The sequence below is a fragment of the Coenobita brevimanus genome, chromosome 57 (genome assembly GCF_032717465.1).
Source record: "Coenobita brevimanus isolate Jiangsu-jjx chromosome 57, ASM3271746v2, whole genome shotgun sequence".
Lineage (NCBI taxonomy): Eukaryota > Metazoa > Arthropoda > Malacostraca > Decapoda > Coenobitidae > Coenobita > Coenobita brevimanus.
Genome location: NC_137010.1, coordinates 2,558,601 through 2,574,793, shown reverse-complemented (window position 1 = coordinate 2,574,793; position 16,193 = coordinate 2,558,601). Strand labels below are relative to the sequence as shown.

The following is a 16,193-nucleotide window of genomic DNA, read 5'->3' as shown; positions in this document are numbered from 1 at the left end:
TCTCTCTCTCTCTCTCTCTCTCTCTCTCTCTCTCTCTCTCTCTCTCTCTCATACTGCTGGATTTTCTATATATTATCTTTGTCTCTTCATCTTTCCCTTCTTCAGTCTATATAAGTTTCATCTCCTGTGTAATTATCTCTCGTTATTTTCTTACTATATCCGTGTTCTGGGGGTTATTTTTGTCTTTCGCCAATTATTTTTATATTTCTTTCTTTTTTCTGTTTATTTATTCGTTTATTTTTCATTTATTTATTTATTTTTATTTATTTTTATTGCCAAGTGTATATCTTTAGTTTTAGTTGTACAGTATTATTCTTTTTTTTTTTATTTAAGATTTTCAGCAATAATCCATCAAGGCTATAATGCATTGTCTAGTTTGTGCCTTAAGTATAAATGGTAAGAAATAAAGTCCTGGTATTAAAGAGCCATTTATTAAAGATACATGCATTGAAACATTTAAGTGTTCACAGCATTATATACACCGATATATTATTTGTCATATACAGACTTAGGCATTTCACTACTTGCTACACTTAACTAGCTACGGGTTATATGGATTATTTGTTAGTGTGAAGGCTATGACTAGAAATTGAACTATGGCTGCTGCTGCTATAGATTACAAAGCAGTGTCTTGGCGGGATCTACATGAAGGGTGAGAAGAATGAGGAGTCAGTTCTCAGGTGGAATCTGGAGTTGAGTCTCAGGAAGTTGATTTCATAGCCAAGGTCGTACGGCGCCTTCGTGCGGATGTTGAACCTGCCTCCGTGGACCTCATCATCCAGGAACAAGTTAGCCGAGGCCATCTTGGTGTACCTGTCTGACTTGTACTCAGCCGCCGCCCCGTACTTGTGCCCCGGGATCTCCAAGGTGGCCCGCGGAGCAAGCTTATCGAGCGGCATGCTGAAGTCCGCCTCCATGTATTCCCAGTGCTGGATGGACGTGTTGACTTTCACGTTGCTCGTCAGGAGGTTGGAGGTGTTGGAGAACTTGGCGTTGACCCGGAAGGTGATCGGGTAGTCGAGGAAGAAGATGAAGTTGGTTTGCTCCGCCATGGTGAGCTTCAACATGCCATTCAGGTTCTGGAAGTCGGGGATGGGCGTGGCGATTTCCAGCTTGAACAGCATAGAGGAAGGCTCACACTTCACGATCAGGTTGCCGGAAATGGTGTCTTCAGCATTCATGAGGACAACGTTGAGCTTCATATCAGTTGGGTGTCCATACAGAGCTGCTTCTATCTTTGCAAGCCCAGTTGGAATGTAGGGGGACTTTGCCTCTGCCATGAAAGCATTCTTCTCTACGTCAAACTCACTGTCAAAGGAGTTTTCATTCCCTGGAAGGCTGGCAGCGGCGTGTACTTTGATCTTGTCACTCTTTAGCAGGGAAGCCTCTAGCACCGCCTTCTCGATGTTCTTGAATGGAGTCTCAACGGTGAAGGAGAAACCACCTGCATCGTTCCTCAGGTACACGTTTCCTTCAAGTAGGTGCTGGGTGGTACCTACCTGGAGTTCTGCCTTAAGGATTTTGCTCAATCTACCACCACCAACGAGCACACTCAGCTTGTACGGCTGGCCTAGGAAGGGCGAATCCAGCTCAACCGTTCCCGTGTAATCAGCAGGCATCTTCCGGGTCATGCGCCATGACACCTTAGCTTTGTGGGTGTCAGAGGGGGTCTCAATGGTGACCTGAGCTGCTGCGCCGGAGAGTTCAAAGACTGCATTAATGTTTTCCATGGCGGGGGTGTCAAGGCGAACTCTGGCCTGCACACCATTCCTTGAGTCAAATTCGAAGTGGATGGAGTGAGTCTGGGAGGTAGTTAGGCTGAGGTCGAAAATAACTTGTTCGAATGATCGGCTTGGGATTGAGATGTCAAATTTCAGCTGACGGTTGCCCTCGATGAGAGTGGACTCCAGCTGAATTTCTCCCTTGACGCGATCTGTGCTAATATCGAATTCGCCATTGATGTTATGTTTCATCTCCCCAAGAATGACAATAAGTGAACCTGCCATATTCTGCAGAGATGGGAACTGTGCACTGATGGACAGTTGGCGAGGTACATTTTGGTAGAGGGTATTGATATTGAAGATAAAAGTAGATTCATTCATGTTATATTCAGCAGTTAGTTTGTCATTGTTCACCTGGAGATCCAGCTTCTTGCGCATCCCTTGCAAGCCTTCCAGTGTAAAGTTGATGCTGACACCACTGTACGAGACAGAGCGGAGTGAGGCACTGACTGTCACCTTTCTTGGATTCGGCTCAATCTCCATTTCAAGTCTGTGTGTGGTGTATGGCTCAACTAGTTTAAATTCAGCCACGAGCTTGGAAGGTTCCTCCATCTTGATTGCTCCCTCCAGAGTTACGTGTGACACAGGACGGAAAGGTGTGAAGATTTCCACTTTTCCTCGGTACCCTTGGCTGAGTGATACTCCGACCACGTTGCTCCTGAGGATGAACTGTGCACCTGGTATATCAAGAGTCACGTGTCCTTCAATCTTCCTGTTGAGGTTAAATTCAACATCCAAGGTGATCTTTGGAACTTCAGAGAAAGGCAGAAGGAGCTCAGCCTGACCTTTAACCTCAGGCCCTTGTGTGGACAATGTGAACAATCCACCCATGTTCTTCATACCTTGGAAGGGTGTTTGGATGATAAGCTTGCCTTCAGAGTACCTTAGGCCATCTGTCTGGTAGAGGTAATCAATAAGGAACTGGTGGCCGAAAACTTCTCCCTCCAGCACGGCTCCACGCTTGATGTCGTCATTATTAAATCCACCTCGGAGCTTCAGGCTGTACTCATTGTAGCCGATCTCAGTAAAGAAACTGTCTGATGAGATGGAGCGGCGGGCACGTACGCTATGCCTTCCTGTGTAGGGCGAGGTAAGGCGTGCTTGAACCCCCTCGGAATCATACTGGAAGTGGGCCTCAATCTCCTTGCCTTCCTCTCCAAGCTCAACGTCAAGGTCAATAAGCAGTTGATTCGCATTCGGGAACCTGTACTCAACTTCGTATTTAACCCCTTCGTCGTAACCAAAGTTAGGGATGTTAACAAAGCCGCTGAACCCATTTCTGTAGTTGCTGTCAGACTTGATAGAGAAGGTAATTTCCCTGTCCTCGCCGTAACCCACTGTAATAATGCGCTCATCGTTCTTGTATCCCAGGCCAAGCACCAGGGCAGGGAGTGGGGTTAGTGAGGATTCAATCTTGCTGCGGAGGTAATATCCTTCGTTATTTTCGTACCTCTCAAAGTTGTTTTCAACCTTGAATACAAAGTCGTTCATGATGAGCTCAAAGATACCAGTGCGATTATCAGCATTCAGCTCAGAGTTGAGTTTCAGGTAGAAGGTCCTGATCTGTAGGAGACTGGCTTGCCCGCTCATTTCTATGTATATTCTTTCAGGGTTCCGGAAGCCGTTGATGGTCAAGCTCAGCTCCATCTCATCAATTCCAAGCTCTAGACTTGCTATCTTCTGTGGCTCAGTCCCTTGTCCCTCTAGTATGCCTGATACATCATATGCTGCACCCAGCACAATACGCTTACCCTCTGGCGTGTTGAAGGTGAAGTTAAATTCTGACTTGCTGCCCTCATACCTCGCAGTGCCTGTCATGCTGACCCGGACATCATTTCTCATGTATTCCACAACGGCTTGCTTCTTATTCCAGTTGGCGGTGATCTTCATCTCTCTGAAGCTTTGGAAGGGAGTAGTGAGAGTGAATTCCAGGTCTCCCTTTCTCTTCGATTTTCTGTTGATGACCATTGACATGTCAACGTGTCTGTTACCTCTTTCATATTTCAGAGTTATATTTTGGTTTTTACCTGTCAAACTGTACGTTATAATACCTTTAATAGATTCGAAGCCTGGGAATGGTGTGGTTATTTCACCTGACACCGAGTTGTTACCAATATTTATCTCGACGTTAACATGTCTTTCGTTTACATGCAGACCTGATGTTAAGTGGAAGCCTTCAGAAAAGTCAGCATTAGTAAATGCACGGAAGTGGGACAGATTTGGCGACGTACTGTCAATAAGTAGTTCATTTTCCAGGTGATTGTCAGTTTTAATGCGTTTCCATGTTAAGTGTCCAGTTATTTCATCACCCCGTCCTGGTCTGATTCTCTTGTAGTGAGCCTCGGCACGGGCGTTGGTATAGTCGCTGACATCCCAGTTTCCGCTGATATGGATCTCCCCGACAAAGCGGGACTTGATATCGATGGTTCCCTCCAGGGTGTCAAGATTTGGACTCCTCTTCCAGTTAGCTTTCATATAGGCCTCCCGCTGACCAATATTGGCAATAGCATGAACGTACCTGTTGTCCAAGCTCCTGAAATCATGCTGAAGTGTGAGGTCGAAGGACGCATACTCTCCTAGGATTGGGATGTGAGCCTGCACGGTGTTGCGGGAGCGACGTGGGTTAAAGTCAGATATGTCGATGTCCACCCTGGATATCCTCTCGTTCACATTAACCTCGAAATTAACTTTGAATTTGTTGTTCATGTCGTAAGATCCGTGGACTTTTATTGTCTTGTATTCAGGATTATTCGACCGTAGCAAGAAGTTGAAGACGGCACTTCTTTCTGCTGCATTTCTAGTGTATTGGAGCTCATGGGTGCCCTGGTACTGAGCGTAGTTAAAGGTTCCTGAGGCAGTCACAGAGCCTTCAGCTTCCATTGTCCACTTATTCGTGCAATGGAATTCGTGTCTCTGCAGTCGACCAAGTTTGCAGCCGAACTCCACATTGCCACGCTGGGCATTAAACGCTCCCTTCAGTTTAAACATCACGTACCTGGACTCACGACCCACCTTGAAGAAGTAGTCTCTGTTTTCTCCATCTTTTATAAACCTCCACTGCAAATATATCAACTCGCCTTCACCCTCTGGAGTAAGTATGAGCTCAGAGTCTGTCAGACCAACTTTACCTCTGGCTGTGTACGTTTCCCCCCCTATGGTCAGGGAGATGACGGCCTGGTTCAAGTCTTCAAGATTCCAGTTGCCAGATATGTTATTCCACCGTCTCATTCTTCTATCGGGGGTTGTTATGGCCATGTTATATTCACCATGCCTCAAGTCATGAAGGTTGATGTTATAGTCGATGTTGATGACGTAGAGTTTATTTCCTGGCAGTCTGGCCTCTATCTTGATTTTCTTATTTTCGCTTCTTCGGTCAACTTCAACATGGATGGTGGATTGTCTCGCCGGCTCTGCGAAGGTGTTGCTGATATCAAAATGCAGGGTTCCTTGGGTTGGTAGATTTCCGCTACCAGTCATTTCAACTTTGAGCTCCTTAGCTGTGTTCCCTGTCTCTTGCTTTATCAGGAATGTGCTGGTAATAAAGGCTTCACTGTGCATGTGGATGGTGGTATGACGGTCACCTCGGTATGTGTGGATCTCCAGGTGGAACTTTTTGTCTTCTGGTACTATAGCACATTCTAAGTTAAATATCCTTTGGCCGTCAACCTCGATGAACCCTGTAGCTCCCAGAGGATTTGTTGTTATTTCATATTCCTGCCTATAAGTTGGGAGACGCTCGAATCTAGAGTCGAAGAAGATACTCCCCTTAGAGCGAGTCAAGTCCACTCTGAGGTCGGTGTTCTTCTCCGGATGTGGGACGTGTAAGACTATTTGTAGCCCCCTTCTGGCCTGAACGTCTATTTTGAAGTCTGATGATTCGGATTCCACCAGAAGTTTCAACTGTCTCCTCCTGAGGTTGTATCTCAGATTTCCCTTGACTTCGCTGTAATTTTCATATGGTGTCCTGATGTCGATGGTGTAGCTACTCGGAGCTGCAGGATCGTGCTTTCCACTAATGGCGATTTCAACCTTCCTTTCATTCCGCTGTCCACTGAGGTAAGCTTGGTATGTGGCAGTGTCCAGCCTTCCCGTCAGGCCCAGGAATTCCCAGCCGTTCAACTCACTCCTGACCTGCACATTGACAGCTCCCCCTGTGCCATGGTGCTCGATGTCAAGAGTTACAAAGTTGTCATTTCTCCTCCACTCGCCTACATACTTCCCTTCGGCTTCTTTCTTGATATCCCACGTCACTTCTTCAAACCTCTCAAATGGAGTCTTGACGTGCAGCTTCAACTCCTGAAAGCTTGCCGCAATTGAGGCTTCTCCTGCATCATTCATCATCTGGAATTCAAGCGACCTCCTAGCTCGGTTCAGATTTCCGGAGGCGTTGAAGTGATGGAGTCCAGTGAATGGTGTCCTCAGATCGAAATTCACTTCAGTGCCTATGAGTTTTCCATGGATGGCGATCTCCTTCACGCTGCCATCTCTCTCCAAGGAAATTTCGAGCATCTTGTCATCATTCATTAAATCAATCTTGGTCTGGAACTTCACGTCCCTCCATCCAATGAAGGGGGTGGTCAGGTCACACTTGAATAGAGCGGTCTCTTCCTGGATGTAGCCTCCCATGGACAGCTTGTATTCATTCTCACCTGCAGCTGCCTCAACAAAGACAATTTGGTCAACATTGTCCAAGTCATACTTAATCTGGAGCGACATATTCTGTATTTCAGGAATAGCAGTGGTGGCTGTGAGAACCAAACCAGAGGAACGGGGTGAAATCTGCAGACCTCCGTGCAACATGTAAGAGTCGTCGTTGACAGAAACATTTATTGTCCCCTCCATCTGGCGAGGAGTGAACCCATACTTAAAGGACAACAGGAAGAAGCTAAGAGGGGTGTAGGGCGTCCTCATTTCAAGGAACATGTTGTTTAGGGCATAGGAGGCATTAATGGTAAAGGTGTAGGGGCCAATGTGGACGATACCCTTGCCAGTCTTTGTGTTATTGTTGATACTGCCTTCGATGGAAATTGTTTCAAAGCCGTGGAATGGAGTCTGCAGTCGGACCACGATTTCGTTGGTACTGTACTGTCCAAAAGCAGACAGAGTCCATTCTTGAGAGTTGTAGTTGGTCCTCACCAGGGCTTCCAGCTTGTTGTTGTTGGAGTCCACTACCAGCGTGTAGTCTGCGCCCAGTAATTCAAAGCCTTCAACAGGAGTTCTAAGTTGAAGTGATCCCCTTTCGAGATTGTAGTATGCCTCAAGTGTTAATTGTTTCACGACATCATTCTTCAACATAACTACCTCAGCAACTTTCCTCTCAGAGATCAGATCATAGTTGAGGTAAAGTCCAATCTTGCTCCAGCCAGGAACAGGCGTTGCAACTCCAATCTCAAGTTGGGATTTCATTGGGTTGAGGCTGTAGCTTGAGTTTAGGTTAAAGACGTCATCATTCCTTTGGAATATTACAGAGCCTGTGACTCTGTCTTCCTGGATATCAAGCATGCCCTTTACTTCAACATTCTTAATTGCTTCAATGGGGGTTGACAGCTTGATTGTGGCGCTGTTGGCATTGAAAGCAACTTCAGTGATGAATTTATATTCATTTATGTCCCTGGTAAAGATGGCAGACACTTTATGTAGGCCAGGCTGAGCAACATAGTCTGCATTCATCTTCATTACTTCAAAGTTCTCATATGGAGTTGTGACATCCAGTACGATATTGTTTCCATCAACACCCCCTGTTACGGAGAAGTGCTGAGTCTGCCCTTCCCTCTTCACGTTCAGCTGTGCCAGTTTTACGTCACCATTGAAGTCATACTCAGAGGCAATCTCGAGGCTGGTGAATCCTGTGATGGGGGAGTTCATCACTGCATGCAAAGTTCCATCTTTTCTCGCAAACCTACCGGTAATGTCTGCTGAATATGTGATGTCGTTTATGATGAAGGCGATCTTGAATTTTTTATCCATCTCAAGCAGGCTGGACTCCATACTCAGTTCCATATTAGTGTACTCAGGAACTGGTGTCTTAACCTCCACCTTTATCCTAGGAGTAGCATTGTTGAACAGGATGTCGCTTTTCACTTCAAACCTCTCTGAGCCTTTACTGATCTCTACGGCTCCAGTCAGATGGTCTTCCTGGTGGTGGTACTCCCCATTGAAGGTCATGGCTTCCCACCCAGTGATTGGTGTTGTAATGTCACCTTGAATGGCATTTCCAGTGACCGACAAGTGACCTTCTAGTTTCTTTACAACATCCTCCTTCTTGTACTCAGTCGACACCGTGTAAGGCATAGCAGTGAAATCAAAGGCCGCCTTGAGAGAGACGTCACTCAGGTCAGGTAGTGGAGTGCTGAGCTTGGTGGTGATGTGGCCCGTTAAGGGATTGGTTGACGTGGCCTCCAGTCGCCAGTTGTATACACCATTGTCGTGATGAGCCACCACCTCAGCGGTCTTTACTGGGTTCATCACATTCCACTTGGCCTCGGCTCTCAAGTTCCGCACCTCAGGGAATGGAGTTACCAGGTTTAGGGTCATCTCTGGGGCCTGGAGATTTGAGAGGTTCACAGCACCCTTGATGGAGAGCTCGGCATCGTTGTAATTGGACTTGAACTGCACTGTCTTGGAATCCCCATTGAAATTGTAAATGGCCTCAAGATTGATGGTCTCGTGGCCTACATAGGGAGTCGTGATGCTCAGCTCTGCCTTTCCTTTCTGGCTCTTGAGATGCAGCGTGCCTGTGACTTCGATCTTGTTGTCATTTCTTGAGGCGGAAGCAGTAATCGCTGAACTAGAGAGGAAGAGCGAGGCACTGAGGTTCTCCCAGCCCCTGAATGGTGTCGTTCCCTCGAAGGTAAATGTCCTGCCCTCAAGTTTGCCGCTTAGGGTCACTTCTTGGTTGTTGTAAGTCATCTTGGCATCAAACTTCTTTGCACTTTCAAAATCGTACATGATGTTAGCTCCTACATTCGTGAGGCTGCTAAATGGAGACTGGATTTGAAGCTCAACATTAGCCTTATTGCCATGTATCTCCCAGGTGCTGCTAACGCTACTCCTCTGGCCATTTGCATCCACTTCAAGCTGGAATGAGCTGGGATCGATCCTGCCATTGACATTGTACTCACGGGAATCCACCTTCATCTCCGTGTTGAGTGTGAATGGGAATGATACGGCCTGATATTCTCCCTTGTATTCGATGTGGCGAGCATAGTCCAGTGGAAGGTCAAGGGACAGGAACAGCTTGGCATCCGAGATCTCCCCGGACATGGATCCAGTAAGTTGATATCTGTTGTCGGTGGTTACGGTAACGGTGAAGGTTTTCTCATCGGAGGCCACGTCGAGCGATCCCTCCATGGCAATAGGCGTGGACAGGAAGTCAGAGGTGATGTTGATGTGGCCATTCATCTTTCCAGACTGACACTCTCCTCCCACATTGACCGATGTTTGGGCCTCACCGTAAAGGAGAACCAGAGTGACAGTCTTGGGTGAGTCCTGGCATCTGAGTTTGAACCCTAAGGTTTCCCAGAATGGAGTGGCTAAAGAGGCCTCAAAGGAGATGCTGCCGGGTTTATATCTGTGCCAGTAAGTCAGCTCGGTAGTGGTCTCTTGCTTGTCCTTTAGAGCTGCTCCTAACTTAAGATCACTGGCTGTCTGCAGTGCATTGAGGGTGATGTCGATGTCCTCCATGCATTCCCAGGGAGTGGTAATGGCGAGGTGGATTGCACATGATTCGTTGAAGCCGGAGACTTTTGCATCGAAGTTCCCTTTAACGGAGACCGTCTTATCATCCCACTTGACCTCCATCTCGTGGTCGTACTGGGTGCCGGTGTGAGTCTGTGTGTTTCTTATCTTGTAGTTGTTATTGATGACCAAAGAGTGGTCCCAGTTGAAACGGTCAGTGTAAGTAATGTGGTGAACGATATTGACAGACTTGGCGCCGTGGCTTAAAATGATCTTTGTTGTGCGGCCTGTTTCTTGCGTCACACTGTTGAGTTTCATCTTCATGTCATCCATACCATCAAAAGTTGAGTTGACTTCACCTTCCAGATCAGCAACATTGAAGGCTCCATCCAGAGTACCAGAGAGGGAGACTGTAATGTGCTCATCGTTGGCATAAGTTTTCACAGATGAAAGCAGATGATTGTTGCTGATTTTGTGGCTGAGTATGAAGGAAACCTTTGTGTTGGGAGTGTCCATAACAGCAGAAACCTCAATGTCATTTCGTGACAAGACATGCCCGGTCGACTGGAACGTCATGGAACCATTCGAGGTCACAACCAGTTTGGTGTCATAATTCTGGCTGTCATGGGTGTGAGATAGCACGGCCGTCAGAGGTCTTGTGAAGGGAGTGATGAAACGCACATCTCCTGAGATTGAGGAGCTCTCCCCCACAGTTTTCGTGCCGTTGACACTGAACATGAATTTGGACTCTCCGGCATTGCCTTCAGTGACGAAGGCCAGGCTGGTACTGTCGAAATTATATTTAACATCAACCTCAATCTCAGGCACACACTCCAAAAGAGCTGGTGTCTTTAAGTGCAGAGCAATGTCATGACCTGGCTGAGTAATAACGTGTCCCTCAAGTGTGGCGGTGGATACCTGTTGGCCATACTTGGCCTGGAGCGAGGAGGCCAGTTTGGTTTGGACCAGCTCGTGGTGCAGAGTTATGGCTGCTTCCTGTGTGAAAGGAGAGGTGAAGGTGGCACTTCCATCAATACCATTTTCAGTGGGGGTGAGAAGGATGACTCCGTTGATCTTCTTATCATTCCAGGTGGCCTCCATGTTTGTGTTGATGTTAACAGCGGCCATCTTGTGGTCCAGGACGAAGGTGAGGCGCTCAAAGTTGTTGAAGGGACTGCTGAAGAGGACGTTGGCGTAGAGGGCATTGTTGGTGACACCAGGCTGGAGGTTGGCATTGATGGTGAGAGCCATCTGTTGGGAGTTCTTCCAGTTGGCCATGGCCTGAGCGTTGAACTCGTTTTGGTTGAGAGCAACTGAGAGTGTGGCGTCCTGCTTCTGCCATCCGGGGAAGGGAGTCTCAACGGCAACAGTAAGAGATCGTTTTTCATACACAAACAGCTCATAGTTTAAGTTGAGCTTAATTGTCTTGTCCGGTGCCCATCGTCCCTCTACAGCCACTCCATCATCTTGAAGTTTTCCACTTATGAAGATTTCTCGGCCGAGGAATCTGTCATAAGAGAGCAAAGATTAATCAAACAGACACCATAGAGCTGACAAATGACATTCTTGTTATGTCAGTGAGAACACTTGATATTGCAGGGTGATTCACTCCTCTGAGACCCCAGACGAACGTCAATATATCTGTTATTAGTGAATGAATTTACAGGCAACTTCATGTTTACAATCGTACACTGGTTTTCAGACGCTCCCTCACATTTGAGTATAGAGACACATGCGGGAAATAAAATGTTATATTCACCTGTGTGGGCATCAGTTTTTCAATTCTTATTTTACGTAAGATTCTTTTTCCAGGTTTTGGGGGCCATCTTAAGGCAAAAGAATAAATAAAAATAAAAAACTTACGCATTTCTTTAGTTAGAAGAAGACATTGTGAGGGTAAATGCAGCCATCACGTGGAATAAATCGCAAGGAGAATTTATTTAGATTTAGTTATGTTTAGTTATGTTTAATTTAGTTAACACTGAAGGAGACTGCTTCCAGATCTTTTTAAAATGTGGCAAAATTGTGGTGCACTGGTGAAGAAGGGTTGCTTCAAAAATCGCTTCAGTCTCTTCATTAGTAACCAAAATATTGACATTCTTCAGGGTCCTCAGTGTATTTGAGTACCAGTGTGTGTGTGTGTGTGTGTGTGTGTGTGTGTGTGTGTGTGTGTGTGTGTGTGTGTGTGTGTGTGTGTGTGTGTGTGTGTGAGAGAGAGAGAGAGAGAGAGAGAGAGAGTGTATGTGTGTGTGTGTGAGAGAGAGAGAGAGTGTGTGTGTGTATGTGTTTATTGTATGTATGTGTTCGTATGTGTGTGTGTGTATGTGTTTTTTGTTTGTATGTATGTGTGTGTGTTTGTTTGTATGTGTGTGTGTGTCTGTGTCTGCTTGTCTGTGTGTGTGTGTGTGTGTGTGTGTGTGTGTGTGTGTGTGTGTGTGTGTGTTTGTATGTGTATGGGTGTTTTTCCAGGACACCTACTTGAGTTCCATTTCCATCTGCTGTTCCAGAATCTTGCCCTGGAACACGAGGGATTTGGAGGCATCGTTATCCTTGTCCAATTCGACGCCCGCTGACACCTGCACTCCCTCCGCGTCATTATTTATCTGCGTCACAAATAAATGAATAAATAAATAAATAATAATGAGGGAGGGTGGTAGTCATTTTTTTTTTATTTTTCACGTTAGTTATTTCTGCGGAATAAATATAAATAACGAGGGGAATTGTTGGTTATTTAATTTCTCGTATTGTTATTAGTCGTTTCTGCAGTTTAAGATATTTGTGGATCTGCGTAAATAACTCTCTCTCTCTCTCTCTCTCTCTCTCTCTCTCTCTCTCTCTCTTTGAACTGATAAACATTTATTTCTTGAACTTTGAACTGATGAACAATTATTTTTTGAACTGTGAACGGATGAACATTTATTTTTTTGGACTCTGCATTATGAACTGTGAACTGGTGAACATCTATTTCTTTGCCTGTACATTCTGAACCGTGAACAAATGAACACCCACTTACATAGGCATTCACGACTATGTGTTTGTATACATCGGTGTCGACAAGGAGTGAGGTACGCGTCGCCTCCATGAGAAGATTATATTCCTGCTGATCCACCTTCGACTTTATCTCCATCTTGGCCCTGTCAGCATCTCCAAGGACGGTAAAGCTCCCCTCGACCGTCTTCCCGGGCATGTTGAAGGAGAGCTCTGTGGCGACGTCAATCTTCCCCGGTTCCGAGTTGTTAATCACGCTCCCCTCCAACCCCAAGGCCTTTTCGATGCTACCTAACTTGAAGCTGCCCGTCACCTGTAATTAGGAAGAACACCTGTGCAGATTTTTCGCACTCCGGTGAAAAGCGTAGTGAATACTTATGGACACGTAAAAATAGACCATCTTCATCATCATCATCACAGTCATCATCATCACAGTCATTATCCAGACCCCCCCTGTCCCACCCCACGTGAAAGAGGTGTTCATCATCATCCGTACCTCCCATCCCACCGTAAGGGAAAGAGGTGTCTGTGTATAGGTGGAGTTCATTCAATATAATGCAGAGAGAAGGGGCATGTCACCATTTATATCTCATCAAGTATTCAGAGCCTGGAACATTGCTATTGTCACACCGTCCTAACACTTCCCTAAAACCCCTCTGTCGTATTAGTAAAGACCCGTGATATTTAGAGTTCTTTTATACTAGAGATCTGTGACAGTACCTGAGCTTTGTAATGACCCTCAGCAATTTTGGTGTACAGGGCATCGAAAGTAGCAATCCAGTCAAGATTATAGACGGCGCGTAGCATCATCTCCCTGTCCTCGTTTTTCTTGGCTTCCATCGTGATCTCGTACGTTGTTTGTGGGCTGTCTTTCCTCTTCAGACTGAGATACACCTCATTGCGGGTAAGTCTGAACTCATTCGAGCTTGACTTTTCCAGGCCGTAATAGGGACACGTAACCTTAGCATGCCCAGTCCACGCCAGCTGAGTTTCATCTCGTACGTATGACCAGACCTCCTCAAAATTCCAGACAACATTTCGACCGTGAATGAGGGTGCCTGAAGATTCCATGTGCCCAGGCGATGTTATGACCTTGTACTCGAACAGGACGGGGTGCGGGGAATGCTGCGTCGGGCTGAGGTCAAACTTCATGGAGTACGTGGTGTTCTCGGCTGACACTTCCCGCCGCAGCACTGTAGCGTACTTGATGATCTGCTTGCCGCGCCCCCTATACGCATACTCTATCTCGTTCTCCCAGAAGATGGACTTTTGGTCGTGTTTCAATTCGCCCTGAACGTACAGATCGAAAGGTCGACTCTGGACCGCCATATTGACCTTGGCTGACCTCTCTGCTCCCTCATACGAAGCTGTGACGAGAGAAGAATGTGTTAAAGCTGACTTTAAACGTATCATGCAGAAAATAAATGTTAGAAAGAGAAAAATGTGTTAATGCTGACTTTATACGTATCATGCATGAATACACAGGGTGGCCCATATATAACGTTCTTCTTCCACGCCACTCTTCTTCTCGTGTGTTGCGGGAACGGCTATGTCAACGTCATCAGTGTCTGTTCTGCATTATTACTTATTGCCTACACCGGTTGATTCAGCCGTCCCCGCAACGCACGAGATACCTCCAGGTGAGTTTTTAGTGACATGTTATTTATGAGCAGTCCTATATGTCAGGCTGCACACGACAACAGAACATCCAGTATGCAATGGTTTATGTGTGACTACTTACCCTTGAAAGAGAATGGTGAAACTTCTCCACTAATGCTCATCTCCAACGAGTGCTTCCTCTGGGCTGGTGAGCTGATGAGAGCCCCCTTGGCAATGATTATGTCACCATAACTTGAAGACACCGCCAAAGACGGCTCAATCCTCGTCTCATCTCCTAGCATGGTTACAAGTTCAGTCTTCAAAGCATAGGTTCTAGAGTTGCCGAAGTTGACGTCTACGTTGAGGCCCTTCCTGTCTCTTTCCCACACGTATTCAATATTACCATCAGCTGACAGTTGAAAAGCATTAAGGTTCAAGTGGAGGGAATTATCCGTCTTCCTGATGTTAAGGTAGATGTTATGGTTCTGCTGAGAGCCGGGGGTGTCCATAAGGAAGGAAACTTCATTTTCGTTGCTGGTGTACTTAAGGATGTATCCTGTCATAGTGTCAGTCTTACGGAAGTAAATACGACCGCCGTAAGGCCGCCCGTATATATAAGGTGCAGTGAGGTAGTTAGTCTCTGCGCACAGCTGCATGCCAGTCCTTCCGCTGGTGCATGAAACGTCAAGGTAATTTTCAGGCTCTTTCTCTGTGAGATCATTATCTTCCAGAATAAAGAACTTTGTGTTAACATCAATTACTTCGACCCTGTCCTTTGGTGTGTTGATTGCTACATCAACCAACTTTCCTCCATTGATGTGAACTTTGCCATCGACAAAGGTGGATGTGTGGAGGGTGGATGAGATCTTGAGTCCTTTGCGAGTGACATGAGCATCAACCATCATGACTCCGTCCATCTGCACTGCAGCGGAAGGATGGAAGTGGCCCTCAATGTTGAAGTTGGTGAGACTGTTGGCGTTGACGTTGCCGTTCATCCTGAGGGCAAGCGTGGCCGTGCCCTTGGCGTTGAGGGTGACCGGGAGGCCACACACGGTGGGGATGGAGTAGTCAGAGTCGATGAGCTGGAACGACTTGGTGTAATCGATGTCACCCCCACGGACGAGCTCCATCAACAGGTCAAGAGGGTTGGAAGTGTGGAGGAGGTTGTCAAGGCCATGGAAGTGGTTGTAGTGCAGTTCATTGCCAAAGATGCGGAGGTAGTAGGAACCTTCGGGCTCGTCAGTAGCTCTGTCCAAGAAATCCTCAAGCGTGGTAGCATCACTGTCAGGTTTGGTCTCGTGCAAGTGCTTTAGCACTCCCTCAATTGTCTCCTGAGGGAAATAGCCTGATGGTCCAAAGAATTTTTCAACATATGATTCAAAACCTTGGATGCGACCACCCACTTCAAAGAGGTTGATGGACTCACCAAAGAGGTCAATGGTGAAGTTAAGCATGGCCGAGCGAGGCAGATAGGATTTTGTTGAGAAGATGACATTGGATTCAACAGCTGCACCAACATTGAGTTCATCTGTGAAGAAAGAGGACTCATAATTGCGAGAGAATTTGAGGGCTTCAGTGTTGAACTTGTTGCTGAGAAGTTCCTCCCCGATCAGCTCGCGGACCCACTGCTTGCCTGGGGCGGCTGACTCCTGCAGGTTGGTGAGGTGAGTCCAGATGAAGGATCCAACCTGGTTGACTGCCTCGGAGGTGAGTCGGTCCTTGACAGTGGCGATGACAGTCTCCGTTGGGCAGGTCATGACAGCCAAGTAGGCAGCAATGCGGATCTCAGAATCCTGAGTCTCATCTTGGAAGGCAGCCAGAAGGTGGGATCGGTCATACTCACAAGGAGTGTGTCTCCAGGCCTCAATGGCAGCCACACGAACCTCCATGGCGTTATCTTCAGTGTAGCATCGTTGCAGAATGCTGTTTGCATTGACCCAGCGACCTGCGTTACCCAGAGCCTTTAGAGCAACCATCACCTTCATCTTTTCAACGTCACTGATGGTGCGACATCCAGATCCAAGTTCACTCTCAATGATCCGAAGTACTTGCTCTACTGCTGGCTCACTGCTGCAGCGACCGTTAATCTTGCAGAAAGTGTTCACTAGTGCTGATGTTCCAAGCATGGCACTCTGACTTGGGTTGGCA

At 46.7% G+C, this 16,193-nt stretch overlaps 1 protein-coding gene across 1 annotated transcript in view; it reads right to left on the bottom strand.

The window, feature by feature from the left end:
* Window positions 1-430: 430 nt before the first annotated feature.
* The window catches only part of LOC145402187 (uncharacterized), a 27,499-nt gene continuing 11,736 nt past the window's right edge, over window positions 431-16,193 (bottom strand). The window contains exons 7-11 of the mRNA XM_080274304.1: window positions 14,188-16,193; window positions 13,167-13,813; window positions 12,472-12,759; window positions 11,937-12,061; window positions 431-10,965 (exon numbers count right to left, since the gene is read on the bottom strand). The exon at window positions 14,188-16,193 is cut by the window's right edge and continues 11 nt beyond it. Coding sequence (XP_080130430.1) covers window positions 642-10,965; window positions 11,937-12,061; window positions 12,472-12,759; window positions 13,167-13,813; window positions 14,188-16,193 — 13,390 coding nt within the window. The 3' untranslated portion in view covers window positions 431-641. The remainder of the gene's footprint in view (window positions 10,966-11,936; window positions 12,062-12,471; window positions 12,760-13,166; window positions 13,814-14,187) is intronic.